Source organism: Columba livia, chromosome 13 (genome assembly GCF_036013475.1).
Source record: "Columba livia isolate bColLiv1 breed racing homer chromosome 13, bColLiv1.pat.W.v2, whole genome shotgun sequence".
NCBI classification, from domain to species: Eukaryota; Metazoa; Chordata; class Aves; order Columbiformes; family Columbidae; genus Columba; species Columba livia.
In genome coordinates this window covers 12,348,618-12,367,078 of record NC_088614.1, presented here as the reverse complement: position 1 = coordinate 12,367,078, position 18,461 = coordinate 12,348,618, and the positions used below count along the sequence as shown (strand labels likewise).

General features: G+C 54.1%; 2 protein-coding genes across 2 annotated transcripts; one reads left to right on the top strand and one right to left on the bottom strand.

Annotated features, from left to right (window-relative positions):
- The first annotated feature begins 374 nt into the window (after nucleotides 1-374).
- Nucleotides 375-5,943, top strand: TMEM208 (transmembrane protein 208). Its single transcript, XM_065029125.1, has 6 exons — nucleotides 375-441; nucleotides 550-645; nucleotides 736-795; nucleotides 951-1,087; nucleotides 4,414-4,498; nucleotides 5,497-5,943. The coding sequence occupies exons 1-6, from the start codon at nucleotides 436-438 to the stop codon at nucleotides 5,632-5,634; spliced, it is 522 nt and encodes a 173-aa protein (XP_064885197.1). The 5' UTR covers nucleotides 375-435; the 3' UTR covers nucleotides 5,635-5,943.
- A 639-nt stretch (nucleotides 5,944-6,582) lies between these two features.
- Nucleotides 6,583-17,938, bottom strand: MATCAP1 (microtubule associated tyrosine carboxypeptidase 1). Its single transcript, XM_065029122.1, has 6 exons — nucleotides 17,418-17,938; nucleotides 14,529-14,672; nucleotides 8,997-9,129; nucleotides 8,097-8,402; nucleotides 7,790-7,887; nucleotides 6,583-7,329 (listed from the first exon to the last, which is right to left on the bottom strand). The coding sequence occupies exons 1-6, from the start codon at nucleotides 17,853-17,855 to the stop codon at nucleotides 7,165-7,167; spliced, it is 1,284 nt and encodes a 427-aa protein (XP_064885194.1). The 5' UTR covers nucleotides 17,856-17,938; the 3' UTR covers nucleotides 6,583-7,164.
- Between the last annotated feature and the right edge of the window lie 523 nt (nucleotides 17,939-18,461).

Sequence of the window (18,461 nt, the reverse complement as noted above, 5' to 3'; positions counted from 1 at the left end):
CTTTCCTGTAAGACATTTTTCCCGATATCCAATCTGAACCTTCCCTGGCACAGCTTGAGGCCATTTCCTCTCATCCTTCATAACCACGACGGGCACCAGAAGTGCTGGTCTGCTGTAGGGCAGCGGGACCCAGAAGGGAGGGTCGAGCAGCTGCCTCCAGAGCCCCCGGGCTGGGTAAGGGGCTCAGGGTCCTCTGGGGCTGGAAACTGCACAAACCCGCTGGGTCCCGGCGGGGACCCCCGGGGCGGAGAAGCCGGGAAAGGGGACTGGGGAGACACCCAGCCCGGGCAGGGCCCCCAGGGGGAACCCCGGGAACGGCGGAACGCCCGCCCAGACCCGCCCCCGCCTCAGGTAGGCCCCGCCCTTCCGGCCGTGCCACTTCCGTCCTGTCACTTCCGGTGGGCTCCGGAAGCGGAGCGCGGAGCCGGCGCGGCCATGGCGGTGAGTGGCGGGGCCGGGGGCGCGGGGCGGGCGAGGCCGCTGGCCGCCTCTCTTGGCTCTGCTGGCCGCCTCTCTTGGCTCTGCTGACCGCCTCTCTTGGCTCCGCAGCCCAAGGGGAAGGCGGGCACCAAAGGCAAGAAGCAGATCTTCGAGGAGAACCGGGAGACACTGCGCTTCTACCTCCGCATCATCCTGGGGGCCTCCGTGAGTGCGGCCGGGAGGGCTCGGGGAGGTCCCGGCGGGGCGGGCCGGGCCCCGGGCAGGGCTGACAGCCGTGCCGTGCTCTCTCCGCAGGCTGTCTACGCCGTGGTGAACCTGGTGATCTTCTACCCCGCCGCCTCCGCCTGGACGTGGGTGAGCGCCCGGCCCGCCGCGGGCACCGGCCCTGGGCCTGGCCGGCGGGAACCCGGGCCCTTTCCCGGTTGCTGCGACAGGCGAGCCCAGCGGGCCCCCGCCGCTCTGCCCGGGGGTCGTGGCGTTTGCGGCTGGCAGCTCTTTCCTTGTTGCAGCTGGCGTTCGTCTTCAGCTTGGTGGTCTACGGCACCAGCTACCGGACCATGAACTCCATGGCAAAGCCGTCTTTCACAGACGATGGCAGCCTTGCCGACGGGGGAATTGACCTGAATATGGAGCAGGGGATGGCAGAGTGAGTGTCCACACCTGCACGAGTCCAGGTGAGCAGGACCTGCTGCCTGAGCGTGCACGCAGAGCCAGGAGAAAGCCAGCCCACAGCTCCCACCTTTGCTTGCCCACTGGTGAGGGCATGAGGGGAGCTGGAAGCTTGTTGCCATTTTTTCCCAGAACATTCCTAAACTATCGTTGTTGTCTGCATGCTCAGCCTGGTGCGCACTGGTCGCGAGCTGCCACGTGGGTCTGTCAGCCTGGAACAGTCACTGTCCCTAGGGCTGGGATGCATGGGTAGGAGATTCCACATGGTTCCGTGGAGCAGGTTAGTGAGGGGACAGCACTGACACTGTGCACGCTTTGGGAACAGAGCAATTTATATTTTCTTTTCAAGTGCAGGCAGCTCTTGGCAGAGCAGAAGGGCATGTGCTGCCAGCCACCCCATCCTGGCTGCAAACTGCCTTGCCCTGTTCCACACGCTGAAAACCCTCCCCACTGTCCGAGTGGTTCCTTTCACTTCCTCAGGACTTTTTGCCTCCTCTGTTGGTGCATTCCCTGTGTCTGTCTGCAGACAGTGCCAAGTGTTTGCCTGTCCAGTGTTTTTGGTGGTGCCGGTGGTGCTTCCTTGGTCAGGGAACAAACAACAGTAATTCTTGCAAAGCGCTTTTAAATAAAATAAGGAGGCAATGGTACAGAAAGGGCATTTATTTCTGGGGCTCACTGTTGGAAAACACTAGTTACAGAAAACTTCCTGGCAGTCTTGGACACATCAGGCTTTGCTGTCCGTCCTCCCTGCCCTCAGCCTCCATCTGTTGGCCCAGCCTTTGCTGGGGTTCCACAGCATGTGCTCAGCAAGGTACCGGGGGTCTTTGGCGTACAATTCACACAGTATCACAGTATCACAGTATGTTTGGGATTGGAAGGGACCTCAAAAGATCATCCAGTCCAATCCCCCTGCTGGAGCAGGAACGCCTCGGTGAGGTCGCACAGGAACATGTCCAGGCGGGTGTTGAATGTCTCCAATTTATGGTTTGACCCCATCTTTCACTTGCTGCCAGGCTTTTGAAGAAAGTCAGTAGGGCCTCTGCATCACGTCAAGTGTTCTAATGCTGAAAGTGCCATGTATTGGTGTATATTCTTTCTTCACATAAGTCTTATCTCTGCAGCCAGAAGATGCCAGGGGATGTTATCAGCTGGCAGAGTGACTTGTATGTCACAGAACCCGCTGTCTCTGCACAGGTTGAGCTCTTACCTGGGGCATTTGTTAGTGGAGTAGTAAATTTTATGCCTGCAGCCAGAGTGCCTTAGGTGTCCGGTATGAGGGACAGCCAAGGGACAAGGTGGCCAGGAAGAGAAGAAGTTATTAGTTATTTCTAGTTGTTAGTTACTTCTAGTTAGTTATTTGTGGTTAGTTAGTTATTTCTAGTGCTTCACACTCTCTTCATCCTATAATGACTTCTTTTTCCTGCGGGTCAGCCGAGCATTTTTCTCCCGTTTTGCACTGTTCTGACTCTCCTGAGCAGAACTGGGGGGGATGGAAAATATTTTGGATTCCTTTCTTGTGAAACGCAACATGGCACAGTGCAGTAAGGAAAATACTGAAGTTTGATGTTGTCTGGGGTATCCTCTTAGCTGTGGGAGGTGTGTAGGGCACCGAAGCAGAGTGAGTGCCCTGATAACTGCCCCGTGCACATGTGGGATGGTGCTGTCAAGGGCAGGGACTGACAGGAGCTGGCACAGGGATCCTGCTGACCTGTGGAAAGGTGTCAGGCACAGCTGTAGCACGGCTGTAGTCCTGCTTGTAGACGTAGAACTTCCCTTGGTGTTGGGGCTCCGAGGTTTTTCTGCCTAAGTGATACGCCCTTGGACTAAGTTTTATGACACGTTATAATTAACTGATACTTGTCTGAGGCACGGACTGCACGAAACACAATGCAGTGTGAAGGCAGAGCTGTAAAAGCAAAACCTGTACAGCTGCAATTCCCATCCTTACTCTGGACCTTTGTACCCGAGCCTGTGCAGAGCCCTCAGTGACCCTGAGAGTCTCATTAGCTTAACCCCATTTGTATGTGAATGCAAAGTGTTAACGAACACTCAGTGCTCCTTCCGCTGACTGCTCAGCATCAGTTGAAGGTGAAGCCTCTAAATTGCCACTTTGGGGACCAGGAAGCCACTCCAGGCTACCAATTCCTTTCAGAAAGCAGTGGATGTTTTTCTGTCACTCAGCTGACTGTGCCACAAGTCCCTTAGCGCAGGCTGGCATGGAGCTGCTTCTGGACAGCCAGGAATCTGATGGCATTTCCCTCGTGCTATCTGTAGCCGGACCAGATGCTGTGTGGTGCTTTGGGGCTGAGGAAAACCAGTCTTGCCGATCCCTGGGAGCGCTGGGTTCGGTGGGAGCTCTGCTGTCACCCCTTGGTGATGCATGAGATTTCTGAACCTTGGCTGTTAGTGGAAGATGGTGTGGTGTCTTGAGTTGATGGTGGTGTTTCCAGCCTGAACCAGTTGTTTCTGGTCACTTTGTTTAGTGCAGTGGTGCCCAGAATGAGACAAGCTCTTTCATTACCCTTACGCTGTTTCATCACCACTCCCTCTGCCTCTGTTTTCTCCACCACATTCTCAGATGGGACTTGAATGTTTCTTATTCCAGCAGCTGACAATTTAATGGGAGTGAAGGAGCTGGTGGTTTTCTAACCCATCGCGGCACTCCCCATGGCTTGTGTTGCCAAACCAACAGCTATTTATGTCTCCTGGGTGTCCGGTCCCACCCGAGGGGGCTGGTTGAGGTTTGGGCAGCTTGTCCCTGTCCATAGTGGCTCTCAGCTCTGCCTCAGGCTGGTGTGGAAGATCCCACAGCTGGATAATCAGGATGGGAGGGGGAGCTGTCTGGGTGTGCTTGTCCTTGTGGCACCCCAGCCCTTTGGTGACTGTGTGTGTCTGTCAGCTGGTGCAGTGGCACAGGAAGATCCCCGCTTCCCCACTTGCCACCAGCCGTGAGCTTTATAGATAAAGTACAGACTTTGTGCTGTGAGATGTGTTGCATCAGCGGGTGCTGGCACAGGCTGCCCGGGTGGTGGTTTTGCCGCTGATTTCCATCCTCCGGCATTCCTCAGCTTTCTCGGTGTCCCTTTCAGAGGGATCCAGGCTCTTTAACTCTGATTTATTTTTTCTGTTTACTGTTCTGACTCTTCGAGTCTTTTGCGTGGCAAAGCGCAGCTGCAGGGACAGTCCCTGAGTTGGGCCGGGGGGCTCCCTGGAGGTGCTGCGGATGGGCTGTGTTGGCAGAGGAGCTGGTGTGATTAGCAGGGGCTGGAATGGAACGTTCATGTTTTGCTTTTCTTCCCTCAGGCATCTCAAGGATGTGATCCTGCTGACAGCCATGGTCCAAGTGCTGAGCTGCTTCTCGCTCTACGTCTGGTACTTCTGGCTCTTGGTAAGCCCCTGCAGTTTTCTTTCTTGTCCCTGTCTTCAGTACTAAGGACTTCATTTATCTATTTCATTTCATAGCATCATGTTTCAGGCCAAAACTGTTTTCTGATATTTTTTTTAATCTCCCTGTCAAATCTTGTTAAAAATGAGGCCTTACAGGGAAAGAAGTCCTGATCCCTTTGAGTCAACCACACGAAAAATAGGCTGGCCTTGGCCTTTCTGGTCCAGTGAAAGGGCAATGAGAAACTTGAGGCACATCAAAGCCATCTTTGTGTGTGGAGCCTTTTTGTGACTGCGGCAAACAGACCGTGTTTGGTTTTCTCAGTCATTTACCAGCACAAACCAGGGCTGGGAACTGCTGGACACTCTGCCGCTTGGTAGATCAAACACTATGGGCTTTGATTTCTCCTGAACACACCAGACTTTCTACTCATGAGACATTTGTCATGTGCCTTCAGCTAAAACTGCTTTTTGCAGGAGGACAAAAAAATCTCCAGTTAGTTAAAAAATCCCACAGTTGCTTTGAGTATATCCCAAAAATGTATAAAAGGTGATGTTGGGAGCCTAGAAAGTTCTCTCCTTTGAGTCCTTCCTCACAAGTTCTTTCTAGCTGACGGGCCAGAGGGCAGCCTGGGCTCTGACTGGCCCCTGGAGGCCATCTGGATCACTTGTTATTTTTTAAAATTCGGAAACGTGGGTGTGTTTTCTGAAGGAGGGAGGGGCAGGATGTCTGGGCAGTTGGATCTCTCTGGGTAATTCAGACCTGATGCTGGGATTTCTATAAATGAAGCCTGCGTGCTGTATACATATGAATGTTCCTAATCCATATGAAATCAGGCCATTTATTTTGGATGCCTGCCACTGCCTTTGATTTCTGTGCAGCCTGTGATGCCCCCAATCCAGCCTGTAGAGATACTGCGGCTCCCTTGGCTCCCTCAGTAGCACCACCCCTGCCAGAGCTGTCCCCAAAGTGACCGAGTTTGTGCCACGTGTGTTTCGCAGGCTCCGGGGCGTGCGCTTTACCTCCTGTGGGTGAACATCCTGGGGCCCTGGTTTACAGCTGAGTCTTCGCCCGCCAGTCAAGAACCAAACGAGAAGAAGCAACGCCGACAGGAACGCCGCCAGATGAAGCGCTTCTAGCCCTGGCTGAGGAGACAGATTAATGCTGTGTCTCATCTCCATGCTGTTATTTCATCAGGGATGCAACTGAAACCAATCCCAAACCATCGCAGTAGCTCTGATACCCTCTCATTGCTGCCATTCCGCTACAAAGGCCGCAAGAGACTTTCCTTGGTTGGTTCTTGGCGCCAGTCAAGGCCTTGCTCTTTGGGATGATGAGGAGGGTGATGCTGGGATGTGTGTAAATTACCTTTTTAAAGCAGCGCTGTATCACATTTGAGGTTGGGAGTTGCAATGTTGGAGTATATTAAAGAGCAGAGTCTGACCGTGCTGCAGTGTGTTTGTGCAGGGCTGCTTGCAGAGCGGGGCTCTTAGAAATACCAGCGTGTTCTTGGAGACCTGGACCAGAGGGAAGAAAAATCCCCCAAGACAAGTGGTCTCATCCCTTCCCAAGCTGCTCTGTGCTGCCCTGCTGCCGCAGCATCTGCCCCCAGCTGAGGGGCTGCAGCTGCCCTGCGAGATGGGGAGCGTGTGGCAGCTGGGGGGGCTGAGAATAGGGCTGGCAGCCAACCTCAGAGCTGTGGGAATTGAGCCTGGGCTCTCTGGAGCCACAAATTGGCCTGTGCTACCTCTGCAGGAGCGCAGTGGGATGAAAGGCAACAGCTAAAAGAAGCCAAAACTAAATTGTGCCTTTTTTTTTTTTTCTTTTTCTTTTAAATCACCTCTCGCAGCTGGAGGCCATGGCTGCTGCAGAGACCATGTGTCAGAGACCAGGAGAAGCTTGGGGCAGCTTCTGCTTTTACCTACTTTGATTTATTAATGTTGTCCCTGCTCAGTGTGTTGTTTTACACACTCTGGTGACTCCTTCCTGCTCCTGACGCACCAGCTCGGAGCCATGCAGCTCCACTCAGTCAGTGTTAGTGGTGCCAGCCTGGCTTTTGACGCCATCCACAACCTTTTGCCCACACATTGTTTCCATTACATCACTTTTATTACACACTTTTTCCTAACATCAAACCCCCTCCCCACGCTGCATCCTCCTGTATGTCAGAGCTGGGCAGAGCAGCCATAGTTAGGGTGCAGAGCAATGGTTAATTGTGGGCAGATATTGAGGAGCCGGGGGGGGAAAGCAGAGATTGGGATTTGGGGAATTAAAGTCCTTCCCCACTCTGCTAGGAGCACCCCATGGCACCCTAAGGACATCCCCCCAAAACCGCAAGCCCCCAGCCCAGCCTTCTGCACCTCTGGGGGACCAGTGCATCTCCCCAGCTCTGCCCTCGCTCCCTTTGAACCCTCTTCTCCAGCTCCCCAAAGCCACGTGGAGCTGCACAGCGGTCCCCAAAATGCACAGGGGACGGTACGGGGGACACACATCGACACTAACCAGCCCGGCCCTCTTGGCCACGCTACCCTACACATGGTACATGCACAGCGGGCACGGGGCGGGAGGCCCACGCTCTGCCCTCCTCCAGGCTCCAGTCCCAATAAATATCCAAGAAATGGCACCAGTTACAGCCTCAGGGCACTGGTTTTGGGGTGCGGGGATGCCCCTCAGTCAGGCAGCAGCTGCTCCAGCTCCTCCTCGTTCAGGCCATTGGTGGTGACGATGTGGTCCAGCTGCTTCATGTATCGCTCCAGGTCCTGCATGAAATGGGGAATGCGTGTCTTCTCCAGGACCCCAAATTTCTTCAGCCGATTCACATCTTCGTAGGAGACCTGATGAGAAGCAGGGAGACAGGGATCAGCATCCCCATCCAGAAATGGGGGTTTTGGTCCGCCCTGCAGCCCACCCACCCCCTGCCCAAACCCCACACCTGCCTGCGGGGAGGTACAGGCAGAGCCACCCACGGAGGATTTGCAAGGATTTGTGTTTTCAGTCATTTTTCTGTGGCAGTGGTGGCAGCACCGGTGTGGCCAAGGGCCAACAGAACCAAACCCACTGGATTACGCCTCCCCTCACGAGTCTCCCACAGGGGAGGCAGGACTGTCCCGTCTCTCCTCGCATCCCACCCAGCATAGCCTTTCCCTGCTGCACCGAGGCCTCTGAGTGCAGGGACATGCAAAGAGCAGACAGGAAGCCAGCCAAGGGCTTGTTTTTTGGGAAAAAGTAGGCCCAAGGGAGCCCACATGAGCTTTGGGATGGGGTAGGGCTCATCCACCTTCCCCCAGCCTTTACCTTTCCAAGAGCAGCCAGCAGCGGGAAGTCAATGGTCTGTCGATGGCGCAGGATGCGGAGAATCCCGTCCAGGTAGACCTGGTCCTTACTGAAACAGCCTGGAAGAGTGGGAGAGGATGGGGAACGTGAGCCCAGCTCACCCACGTCTGCCCACCACAATAACCAAGGCGCTGGTGCTGGATTGGGGTGACGTGAGTGCACCAGGGCTCAGGTGTTGCTGGTGCCATGGCCAAGACTGTTTTTTCTTTTAAAAAAAGAAATACAGTCCCTTCCAAAACTCGACGTCTCTTCCCTTCCCGAGTGGTACCTGGCTGTGAGGTGTCGGTCTGGCCCCGCTTCGCCCGCACACAGTATTCCCACCGCACACTGGCATCCTGGACGTACTGCTCCAGGTCCTGGAAGAGGGCAGAGAAGGAGAGGCGGCTGGCGCGCTCGATGGTGTAGTAGAGCAGGGCTGCCCGCCAGAGGAAGGGCTGCTTGCGGAAGAGGACGCTGTGCAGGCTGGCCAAGCCTTCCTCGGTGGGGTTGGCGGGCTTCAGGCTGTACTGCTTGCGGCCCTCGGAGCTGTGCCAGGGCTGGCGGGTGTTGTTCACCCCCCGGATGTAGTGGGTGCCTGGGGAGGGGGGATGGGAGCAAGCGCTGTCAGCTGCAACCTCCAAAAAGCTCAAACCTCACCCCTCCCTGTGTCCCTGTGGTTGGGGCTGAGACCCAGCACCCACGGGTGCCAGCTCCAGCCTCAGCTTGAGATGCTGCCATGGGGTATGGTGACTCCACCACTGCCCTGGGCAGCCTGTTCCAGTGCCTAACAACCCCTTCTAGGAAGAAGTTTTTCCTAATATCCAATCTAAACCTCTCCTCGTGCAACTTGATGCCATTTCCTTTTGTCCTCTCGCTTGTTACTTGGGAGAAGAGACCAACACCCTCCATGTTACAGCCTCCTTGGAGGTCTTTAAAAGACACATAGATGAGGCTCTTAGGGACGTGGTTTAATGAAAGAGTTAGGTTAACGGTTGGACTTGATCATCTTGAGGGCCTCTTCCATCCAAAATTATCCTATGATTCTGACATCTGCTTGCCCTAGTGCCCAGGTACATGGCTGGCTGCCCAACACCTCCTGCCCCACCTGCAGAGAGGGATCCAGGCAGCCTCAGCCCCTTCCCAAACCTGCCCAGGAGCACCCTCCATGATGCCTCCTTGCCCCGCTGACCTATCTCGTGGCGCAGCATCCCCTCCAGCCAGTGCTGCCGGGCTCCGGCCAGGTTGATGGCCAGTGTTGGCCGGCTGTCCTCCACCATCATCACCGCCTGGGACAGGAGGTCGTCGGTGAGCTGCACCACCACCTGCCGAGGAAAAGGAGGGAAATGGCATCAGCGCTGCTGCGGGAGGAGATGATCCATGAGGCCTTGGCTCTAAGTAGAGGCTGAGATGGTGGTGGATGGTCAGAAAAAGCCATGGAGGCTGTGGGTGGCACCATCACCACCCTGTGCTCCTCCGAGAAAGCACAGGCAGCAGCAGCGGGCAGGAGGGCACTGCCAGTGCTGAGGGGGGACTGAGAGGAAACGGATGATCCCATGAGGGGGATAAAATAACTTTCTTTAACCTTTTTACAGCCAGCAAACCATAGCGGGCACCATGGTGGGGAGTAGGCAGCTCCTGAGCAGCCTGGCTCCAGCATCTCCCCATTCTCCACCAGCTCTTTCCCATAGTCTCCCCACGATTTTATAGCCACATATGACAGGCATCCTCTGGAGACCTGCCTGGTCCCACTCCTGCATCCCCACTAGTGTGTGATAGCGCAGTAAATTCAGTCACCAAATCAGCCCCACTGCAAACAAACAACAGCACCTACTTTGTTGCAGGTCCAACCTCTAGACCCCCCAATAAACATCCCACAAGGGAACCAAGGCTCCCACTCCATTTTCGTGGACTCACCTGTGGATTCTCCCTTTCAAGGCTCCAAAACAAGAGTGGCAAGGATGGATCCGTGCCAACTCACCCTCACATACCGGCCACGATTCACAACAGGGATGGGCAACGCACACGCAGGACTGGAGAACATCTTCATACAGGAAAAAAAGTCTATTTTGGGCAACACGGCTATTGCAAGTGCTGGTGCCAAGACAGCTGCTCTACGTTAACGTGAATTAATGTGCCAGCCAAGCAGCATTTTCTGGCCATCCAACTTCAGACCTGTAGCGACTTGGAGTCGCAGCATTGCTGGAGGAAACACGTGGCTCTGCTGCATCCCTGGGAGCTCTTGCATCCAAGGTTCAGCCACAGCAATACTTGGGACCTTCAGGCACATAACAATTTTAACTCAAAACCCTTCCCCCGTGTACATATGAACACTAAAACCCATCTATTATTTCACAGCTGGCAGTTTTCAGGATGAAAACTTGCACACACATTACTATGCGGCAATTCTTTTATTTAAAAAAAGGAGAGGAGACCGAACAAGTTTGCTTTAATACAGATTTATTATTGTGCAAAGCTGTCTCTTAAAGCAACACAACAGAGCAGAATCTACAACTAGGCAGGCGAACAGCATAGAAACACTGACAGCACAATTACTTACCTGGATTAAAACACACCAGCGTGAAATAGAATCCCCGTAACTCCGAGAAAAGACTTGCCAGTTCACTTCTGACTTGTGTACATCTCTTGTAAGCAAATCAAAATAAATAACAGTTGCAGTTTCGCTGCCCTCTGCCATGTCCAGCCACGGACATGGTGACTTGGGACAAACTGAGGTAGGGAACTGAACCAGACTAAAACTGATTTTATGCTTTAGAGTTAGTTTCAAGCAAGGTTCTACACATGGGTTGAGGCAATCCCAAGCACAAATACAAGCTGAGCAGAGAACGGGTTGAGAGGAGCCCTGGAGAGAAGGTTGATGAGAAGCTCAACACAACCCAGCAATGTGGGCTTGCAGCCCAGAAAACCAGCTGTGCCCTGGGCTGCATCCAAAGGAGCGTGGCCAGCAGGTTGCGGGAGGTGATTCTGCCCCTCTGCTCCACTCTAGTGAGACCCCACCTGTAGTGCTGGATCCAGCTCTGGGGTCCTCAGCACAAGAAGGACATGAACCTGTTGGAGAGGGCCCATGGGAGGGGCAAGAAGGTGATCAGAGGGCTGGAGCACCTCTGCTTCATAGCAGACAGGCTGAGAGAGTTGGTGTTGTTCAGCCTGGAGGAGGCTCTTGGGAGCCTTATAACAGGCTTCCAGTACCTAAAGGGGACCTACAAGAAAGCTGGAGAGGGACTTTTTACCAGGGCATGTAGCGATAGGACAAGGGGTAATGGCTTTAAACTGAAAGATGGGAGATTTGGATTAGATACAAGGAAGAAATTCTTCCCCATGAGGGTGGTGAGGCCCTGGCACAGGCTGCCCAGAGAAGCTGTGGGTGCCCCATCCCTTGGAATGTCCAAGGTCAGGCTGGACGGAGCTCTGAGCAACCTGCTGTAGTGGCAGGTGTCCCTGCCCAAGGCAGGGGGGTTGGAACCTGGGTTGGCATTCCTGTCCAGAGAGGGATGAAGCCACAGCATTAATGATCCACTCACACAATTCACTGTGAGCATCCAAGTCCAGCCAAATTGTGCAAAGACAGTCCCTCAATCTTCATCATCATGCCTGAACAGAAGGCAGACTGAACAGTCCAAACCCAAATTCTTTCCTTTTATTTTTTTCCTATGTGATATCACCATGTGTAGGGTGAGAAAAGACAAATGCAGCAAACAGCTGGAAAACAAGGGGCAGCCAAGGATGCAGAGGTTGCAATGCTTGGCACTGAAACAGGCTATTGCACAAGCCCTTTGTAGGTAAGGTAGCAAGAGCTGAAGATCGAAGCATTGCCTGGCATATGGCATTTGGAGAAAGATTCAAGGACATGGAAAAAATCAGTTTGCAATAAGCTGGGACACTGAATATGGAGGGGAGGGCGCTGCTGAAATAACCAGTCTGTGTTTTCAAGAATGATGGAAAACTCCAAGCAGGAACAACCCAGAACCTTCAGAGGAAGAACTGAGTCAGATGGAGCTCTGCTGATTTCTTCCCCTCTCTCATAGTGAAGAGAGGGTAAAGGAAACACAGTAACAGCAACACTCACCTCAATTATATGGAGTAGAAATTCTTTTTCCCTGTACAAGAGCTCAATGGCATCAAGCGAAACAATCAGGAAGCAGATTTGGGACAAAGAAGCATCAGCAAGTGGTACAACCTGCCACGTGAGGTTTGCGATGGTTCGTGGTCAGGTAGGCAAGTTAAAGGCAGGAGTTTTGCAGACAGAAACGCACCATGACTTGGGAAGACACCGTGGCCTGGAGAGAAATTCTCTCCTTCTAAGCAGGATCCCCAGCACATCCTTGTGGTCCATGAAGCTTCTGCTCAGCTTTTGTGGATGCAATGATGGAGAAAGAGCCCCAGGAACCAAGGGATGACTGCTGGCACCACCAGGGCAGGGGCTCCTGCCTCTCCCCAGCTCCCTGTCTGCTCAGGACCTCGCACGCCAAGCAAGCACCGGCACTGAGCAGCTCCAGGGTGGAGAGGCACCACCGATGGGATCCCAGGAGATGCCAGCTAGCGCTGTTTAGGCTAACAACATTTCACAACCCCAGGGACTTCCATGCAGCACTTACCAACAGGACTGAGAGCTCCTTTGCTGCAAGCTGGGAGCTCGCCAAAATCCGTACGGAGACCTCTGAGCTCCGGCAACGTCACCTCCGTCCTGAGCCAGAAGAAAAAGCGCAAAAGCTTCAGGATCTTCAGCTCAGACTGCAACAAAGCAGCTTTTCAAGACGCAAAGTTAATTATAGTGCAAACACTTACCCACAAGTGCGCCGCCCGCGGTGCTGGGAAGCGGGATCCTGCCTTTGCGGATGGGCGCTGGGGACAAAGGGCAGCTGCCTGCAGTGACCGCCACCGGCCTGGCCACGCTGCCCGCGGGCAGCACAAGCGGCTGCCACGTCGACGGGTCTGTCTCCTGGCTAACACCACCCTCTGCGGCACAGCTTCTTCTTTTTTTTACTTTTTTTTGTTTGCTTGCTTGCTTGTTTGTTTTAGGAAAGCCATCACAATTAATACATAACAGGGAAACGAACGGCACAGCAGCACAGACAGGGCACAGCAGGTGAAAGTCAGGAATTGCAGATACAGGCGCAGGCAGAGAGACACACGTCTAAAACCACCCACTTCCCCGACAGCTTGTTGTTGTATTACCAGCGACGCAGAAGTTTCAGCAAGTTTTTTGTCCCATACGTGGAACAAGCTCTGCCGACATCGCTGTAGCAGGTGGCAACAAACAAACAGATGCTTTTAAAAGCACTTATCAAAAGTTTTATCTAAAAGAGCTATGTATCTCACACTCGGATGTGTAAACATATTTGCTGAACCTTGCGTTCCCTTGAGCAAAGGGGAAAAACTGCCCAGGGCTGGAAGAAAGCCAGTTGTATGCCAATATGTAAGAAAAAAAAGATGGCTTTCTGCCCAGCCAGAGCTCAATTCCAGTTTAGATTAACAGAGAAGAGAAAAATAACTGAATTTAAGGAATTAATAAAAATCAAGAGATAGACCACAACTAGCAAGTCCTAAGTGTGTGCCTGTAAGCATGACTGGCCAGCTGCTCCGCTGGGTATTGGGACTGGTTCTGGGTACTAAAAGGAAGCTAAATTATAGCAAGAGCTCTGCAGAGATCCTTTCTGACCCAAGCAAAGGCTTAGGAGGAGCAAAGTGCCAAATCCACATCCCAGGGACTCCCCTGGGAGGGATCATGACAAACTAAAGCAGGAACGTCGCCTGGCTAGGCGGGATCTCGGGGAACCGCTTGCTCCCGCTCCTGCAGGCATGAAATGTGCTGGGTACCACTGAGCAAGCTGATGCTTCAGAGAGATACTTGTGAATATCCCTGTTTGGGGATGGAGGTGAAAAATCAGGGCCAGGAGAAATCGTCTGGCCAAGAGGCAGCGGCGAGGAAGCTCCCCCAGCGCTGCGTGGCCACCTGCTCTGCAGCCAACAGCCGGAGGCAGCCCTGTGAGCCAAAAAACCCAAAGCCAGGTCCAGAAGTCCTTCTTACCGCTTGCACCCAGGACAGTGGAAGTGTTTTGCCCACACATTGCTGGCATGAAGAGGAAAAAAAAAAATCCCCTTAACCAAAGGTGTGGGACATCCCACATCGGGTGCTGTTCGGGGCACAGAGGGATTAAGATTAAGAGATTATGAACTCCCTCCCCCACTTCCATCCCACATTGCTGCCATCGTATTTTAACCACATATTTCCCAGCCTTAAAACGTGAGCTTGGGGTTTCAAAGAGCCATAACCCGGCACATCCCACAGGACAACAGGAAATCTCTGCCCTTGACTTTGCCTTTGGACATATGAGCACAGGCAGCTGTTGGAGACATCTGTCATACCATGGCTAACAGCAGCAACTGAAGCCTCATGCACACAGCAAAAGGCTCCCTGCATGACCACATGGACAAGCAGCAGCTCCTCTCTCTCTTTCTCTCGAGCATAAAAAGGAGATATACGCTGAAAAAACACAAGGGAAACTGGTGAGGAACCAGCACTCACATCCTAACGCTGGGACACAGCAAGCGAAGCCAAACCAGAGATGAAAGGAGACCATGGCTCAGAGTAGTAAAGTTTCCTATTTGTACGCAAACCAGTTCTTAATCTGAGTCCTTTTTATCAGAAAATAAATATTTTGCAGCTGTATTTTACAAGAGATAAAACAGGGACACGGATTACCTCTCCCACGCAGCCTTCCTTCTGCATGTACTTTCGGATCACAGACCAGATCTGGCACTTGCTCAGCAGCCTCCCGCCCGTGGCGACTTCGAAGCTCTCGTAGGTCCCGTACTTCTCCAGGACAGTACGAATGATCCGGATCGCCTGTCGCACGCAGAAACGAAACACGAGTGCTGACACCCTTCCCACGTATAAACACATCCTCAAAGAAAACCCAGCGGAGATAATCACTGGTAAAGCAAGACATGGTTTTGCGATATTTAAAAGAACAAGGGGACTGAGCCAGCTGGAGGTGGCCACCAGGACAGATGGATATGTAACGCACTGTGTCTTCCCAGGAGGAGCTGTGCGGGGCTTTTTGTGTTGTTGTTTTTTAGGAGGTTTTTTGCCCTCTTTGTTTGTTTGTTTTGTTTGGGTTTTCTTGTGTTGTTTGCTGACCAATCGGGATTGTTTTTGCAGTGCCACAAGGTACCTCCTGCTGACAGTGGCAGAAAAAGGACCATTTCTTGCTCTCTCCTCCCAGGGGACCTAAAGTGTTGAGCCAAGACAAACCCAGCACAGCTGGTGCCCAGGAGTGGGATGACCAAAGGACACGCTCCCTGACGACCTCCAGCACATGTCCCGGCGAGCAAAATTCCTAAGATACCAAGTTTAGTTTCCTGAGAGGCTGCTGAGCATCCCCGAGCAGCCTGAAATCATGCACCCACCATATGCAGAGGGATAACAAATCCTCCAGCCCCAGCTCCGCGAGATGTTCCCTTAACAAATAGGGGACGTGATTGGTATGATGAGCCTCCATAGGGCTAGAAGAATCCTTTAGTTAATTTTATACTAAAAAAAATAAGCCCCCAAGCATGTGGAAAGCAGCTGGTGGAGCAGCAAACTGGAAGCGGGGAGCTCGTGTTGGTTTCTCTGCTCTTGTCCAAGGATGCTGGCTTAGCAAAATACCTCCATGATTAATGCATGCTTTTAAAATAAAACCAGTTTATCGTTAATAGTTGGCAAGGAAAAAGTTTCACAAAACAAAAGAGACTGGAAGGAGGTTACTGCAGGGCACAAGAAAACGAACAGTGACACAAATTCCATCCCATCGCACTGTCACTGAAGAACTAGGAAACACTGGTAGAAGCACTCAACACTTCCAAACGGTTTTAGGATCCAGGACGAGATGATTCACACTGCTTGCGAACACTTAATTTCATTCATTCAAAATAATGCACAGAAAAAAATAATCTCAGTTATTCATTTTTTACTATATTGTAAGTCAACTGTGCCAAAGGAGAAAGCAAGTGGGGAAATAGCTCTGAATAACTCATTCTAGCACATTATTCGGAGAATGACACACACTTAAATGTGGAAAGAAAACACTGAAAAGCCAGCAAGGTCCTTCCAGAGGTCAGATAGTCTCCCCTGCAACAGCATTGCTGGCACCAGTTTATCTGGGGCAGAGGTATGGCAGGCACTGGAAATGACTAACTGCTCAGAAAGCTGTTTACAGAAAGAGCCTGAATCATCTGGATAATAATTCATGCAGAGATATAGGAAGTAATGCAAGAATAAGTAAACACTCAAAGAACAGTAAGTCGGCGAAGAAGCTGTTATTTGGAATACCAGATGGAAGCTCCCAACTAGGAAGAGACGCCTCTGGCGTGCATGTCTGAATTTATTGTGAGAGTTATTCATCTGCTACTTCAGACACAGCTAAAAGGGTCCCTGTGGCACAAAGGATGCTCTTGCCAGAGGCGGGATGCTCAACCTGAGGAGCAAACTGGTTTTGGGGAATCCCCGGCCTCCTGGCTCCAAACCCAGAGCAAAGGGTCGGAACATTCCGGTCCTGCCAGGCTCTGCCTGTGCCCAGGAAAGGCTCGTTTGCAGGCAGAGCATCAGGCAGCTCCTGACTGTTTCCTCCTGTTCAAGCAGCCGGGTGCTGTTTGCTCACTGCCCTCCACACATTGTTATCACCCGTGCCAGAGAGCAAGTTGGGAATATGGCAGTAGCGTATGAGTGATGGAAACAGTTAAGTAAAAAATACCGACTCCTTAAGCATAGCCTACACCAACTATTATAATTACTGACCACATTAGCTGATGGTTAAGGATGCTGCCGCACCAGACAACCTTTAGGCCTCCCAGAAAACAAGCCAGACTTAACCACCAGCACATTCAGACTAATGTCCATTTCCCATGCTGCCACCCACTCACTTCAGCTCCTTGTCTGCTATTTCTACAGCAACAAGTGAAAAAAAAAAAAATCACAGCAAGGTGTCCCTGATGGAGCACCAGCTCCCACCCACCGCTGTGCATCTGTGAGCAAGTGCTAGTCTGAGGCTGGAAGCATCACCCAGCACCAGTATGACCATCACCCACATCAACCACGTACTGGTCCTGTGAGCAGACCACGAAACTAAAGAATTTAAGAAAGAACAGGGTGAGGGTGCTGAAGGCAGAATACAAAAGATGTCGAGTGGAGCAAGAGTAGCCTGGCAGCAGAAGTCGAGAAGGAAAACAGGCCAGGGGGCTTCATGTGGACCATGGACCAGCTCCTGGCTGGCCCGACCAGGGAACGGTCCCACCATGGTACACCCCTGGGATACCAAGCCGGTGACACTGTCCCACGTGAGGACACCCACACTTTCGCACCCGCCGCGTTATTGTCCTCACGGGCTGGGAGGAAGGTGGGGAGCGGGTGGTCAGGGGTCCTCCAGCTCCGCCTCCTCCCAGGCCGAGTATCCCTTCGAGAACCGCCCTGACGCGCATCCCTCGCCCGAGCGCAGCAGGCAGCGGTACCGGCAGCGGAATCAATCACGGCACCGGCCGCTGCCCGCCCCCCGCGCGGGCAGGCGGCCACACCCAGGAGCGGGCAGCGCGTGACCCACCGGCCCCGCCTCACCTGAGCAACGAAGCGATCGGAGGCGGCTCCGTACTTATCCAGCACGGCGGCGGGCACCGGCTCGGCGTACTCGAACTGCGGGTCGTAGGCGAAGCTGGCGCGGAAGAACCGCTCCCGTTCCGCCTCCACGTTCCGGGGCCGCAGCGCCACGAGCAGGCAGGGGCTCCGCCGCCCGCCGCCGCCCTCGTCCCCCCCTCGCCCCCGCGCGATGTGGGGCAGGGAGGCGGCGGCGCGCATCCCCCCGCGCCCCCCCGCGCTTTCGCCCCGCCGCATCCCGGCGCCGGTTTCCGACAGGCGCCGGGTTCCCCGCGGGCAACGGGGCGCGGGTCCCGGTGCCGGTGGGGACGGGCAGGAGCAGAGCGGCGGGCCATGGCGGTGGGGCAGGCGCGGGGCGGCGCTGGCCCCCAGCCCCCCGGCCGCCCCCGGGTCCAGCACCATGGCCTCCAGCGCGGCGCCGGCACGTGGGCTGCGCCGGGGCGACCCCCGCGCTACCGGCCCCGGGCACGCACCGCCCCCCGCCAATCGGCGCCGCGCCCTGCGAGCCAGAGCCAATGGGAGAGGAGCGTTTAGGGAGAGCCCCGCCCTTTTCTCCGGCGGTTGCGTTGCGCCCCGCCCCGCGCCGAGCGTGTCCTGCCGGCGGTGCGGAGCGGCGGGGGCGGAGCGGAGCGGTCGGTAACGGCGGCTCGGGGCGCCCTGGGCTGTGTCGGCGGCCCCGGTTGCATCCCCAGCCGCGCTCGCATCTCCGGTCCCAGTTGCATCACCAGTCCCGGTTGCATCGCCAATCTCATTTGCATCACCAGCCCCTGCTCCATTACCAGCCCTGGTTGCATTGCTGCTTCCGTTGCATCGCCAACCCCAGCTGTGCCACTGATCCTGGTTGTGTGGCCAGTCCCAGGTGCACTGCCAAACCTGGTTGCGTTGCCATCCCAGTTGCTTTGCCAGCCCCAGTTGCATCACCAAGGCAGTTGCACCGCTGAGCAGACTGCATCACCAGGCCCAGTTGTGTCACCAGCCCCAGCTGCATTGCCACCCTGGTTGTGTCAC

Bases quoted from the DNA above. Each gene is read 5' to 3' on its own strand.
- TMEM208 (XM_065029125.1), top strand. The intron at 796-950 runs GTGAGCGCCCGG...TCCTTGTTGCAG, and splicing joins CCGCCTCCGCCTGGACGTGG to CTGGCGTTCGTCTTCAGCTT. The intron at 1,088-4,413 runs GTGAGTGTCCAC...TTCTTCCCTCAG, and splicing joins ATGGAGCAGGGGATGGCAGA to GCATCTCAAGGATGTGATCC.
- MATCAP1 (XM_065029122.1), bottom strand. From the start codon at position 17,855: ATGGTGCTGGACCCGGGGGCGGCCGGGGGGCTGGGGGCCAGCGCCGCC. The intron at 9,130-14,528 runs GTAATCCGTGTC...TTTCCTCGGCAG, and splicing joins AGGAAGGCTGCGTGGGAGAG to GTGGTGGTGCAGCTCACCGA. The intron at 8,403-8,996 runs GTCAGCGGGGCA...CCCCCTCCCCAG, and splicing joins GATGCTGCGCCACGAGATAG to GCACCCACTACATCCGGGGG.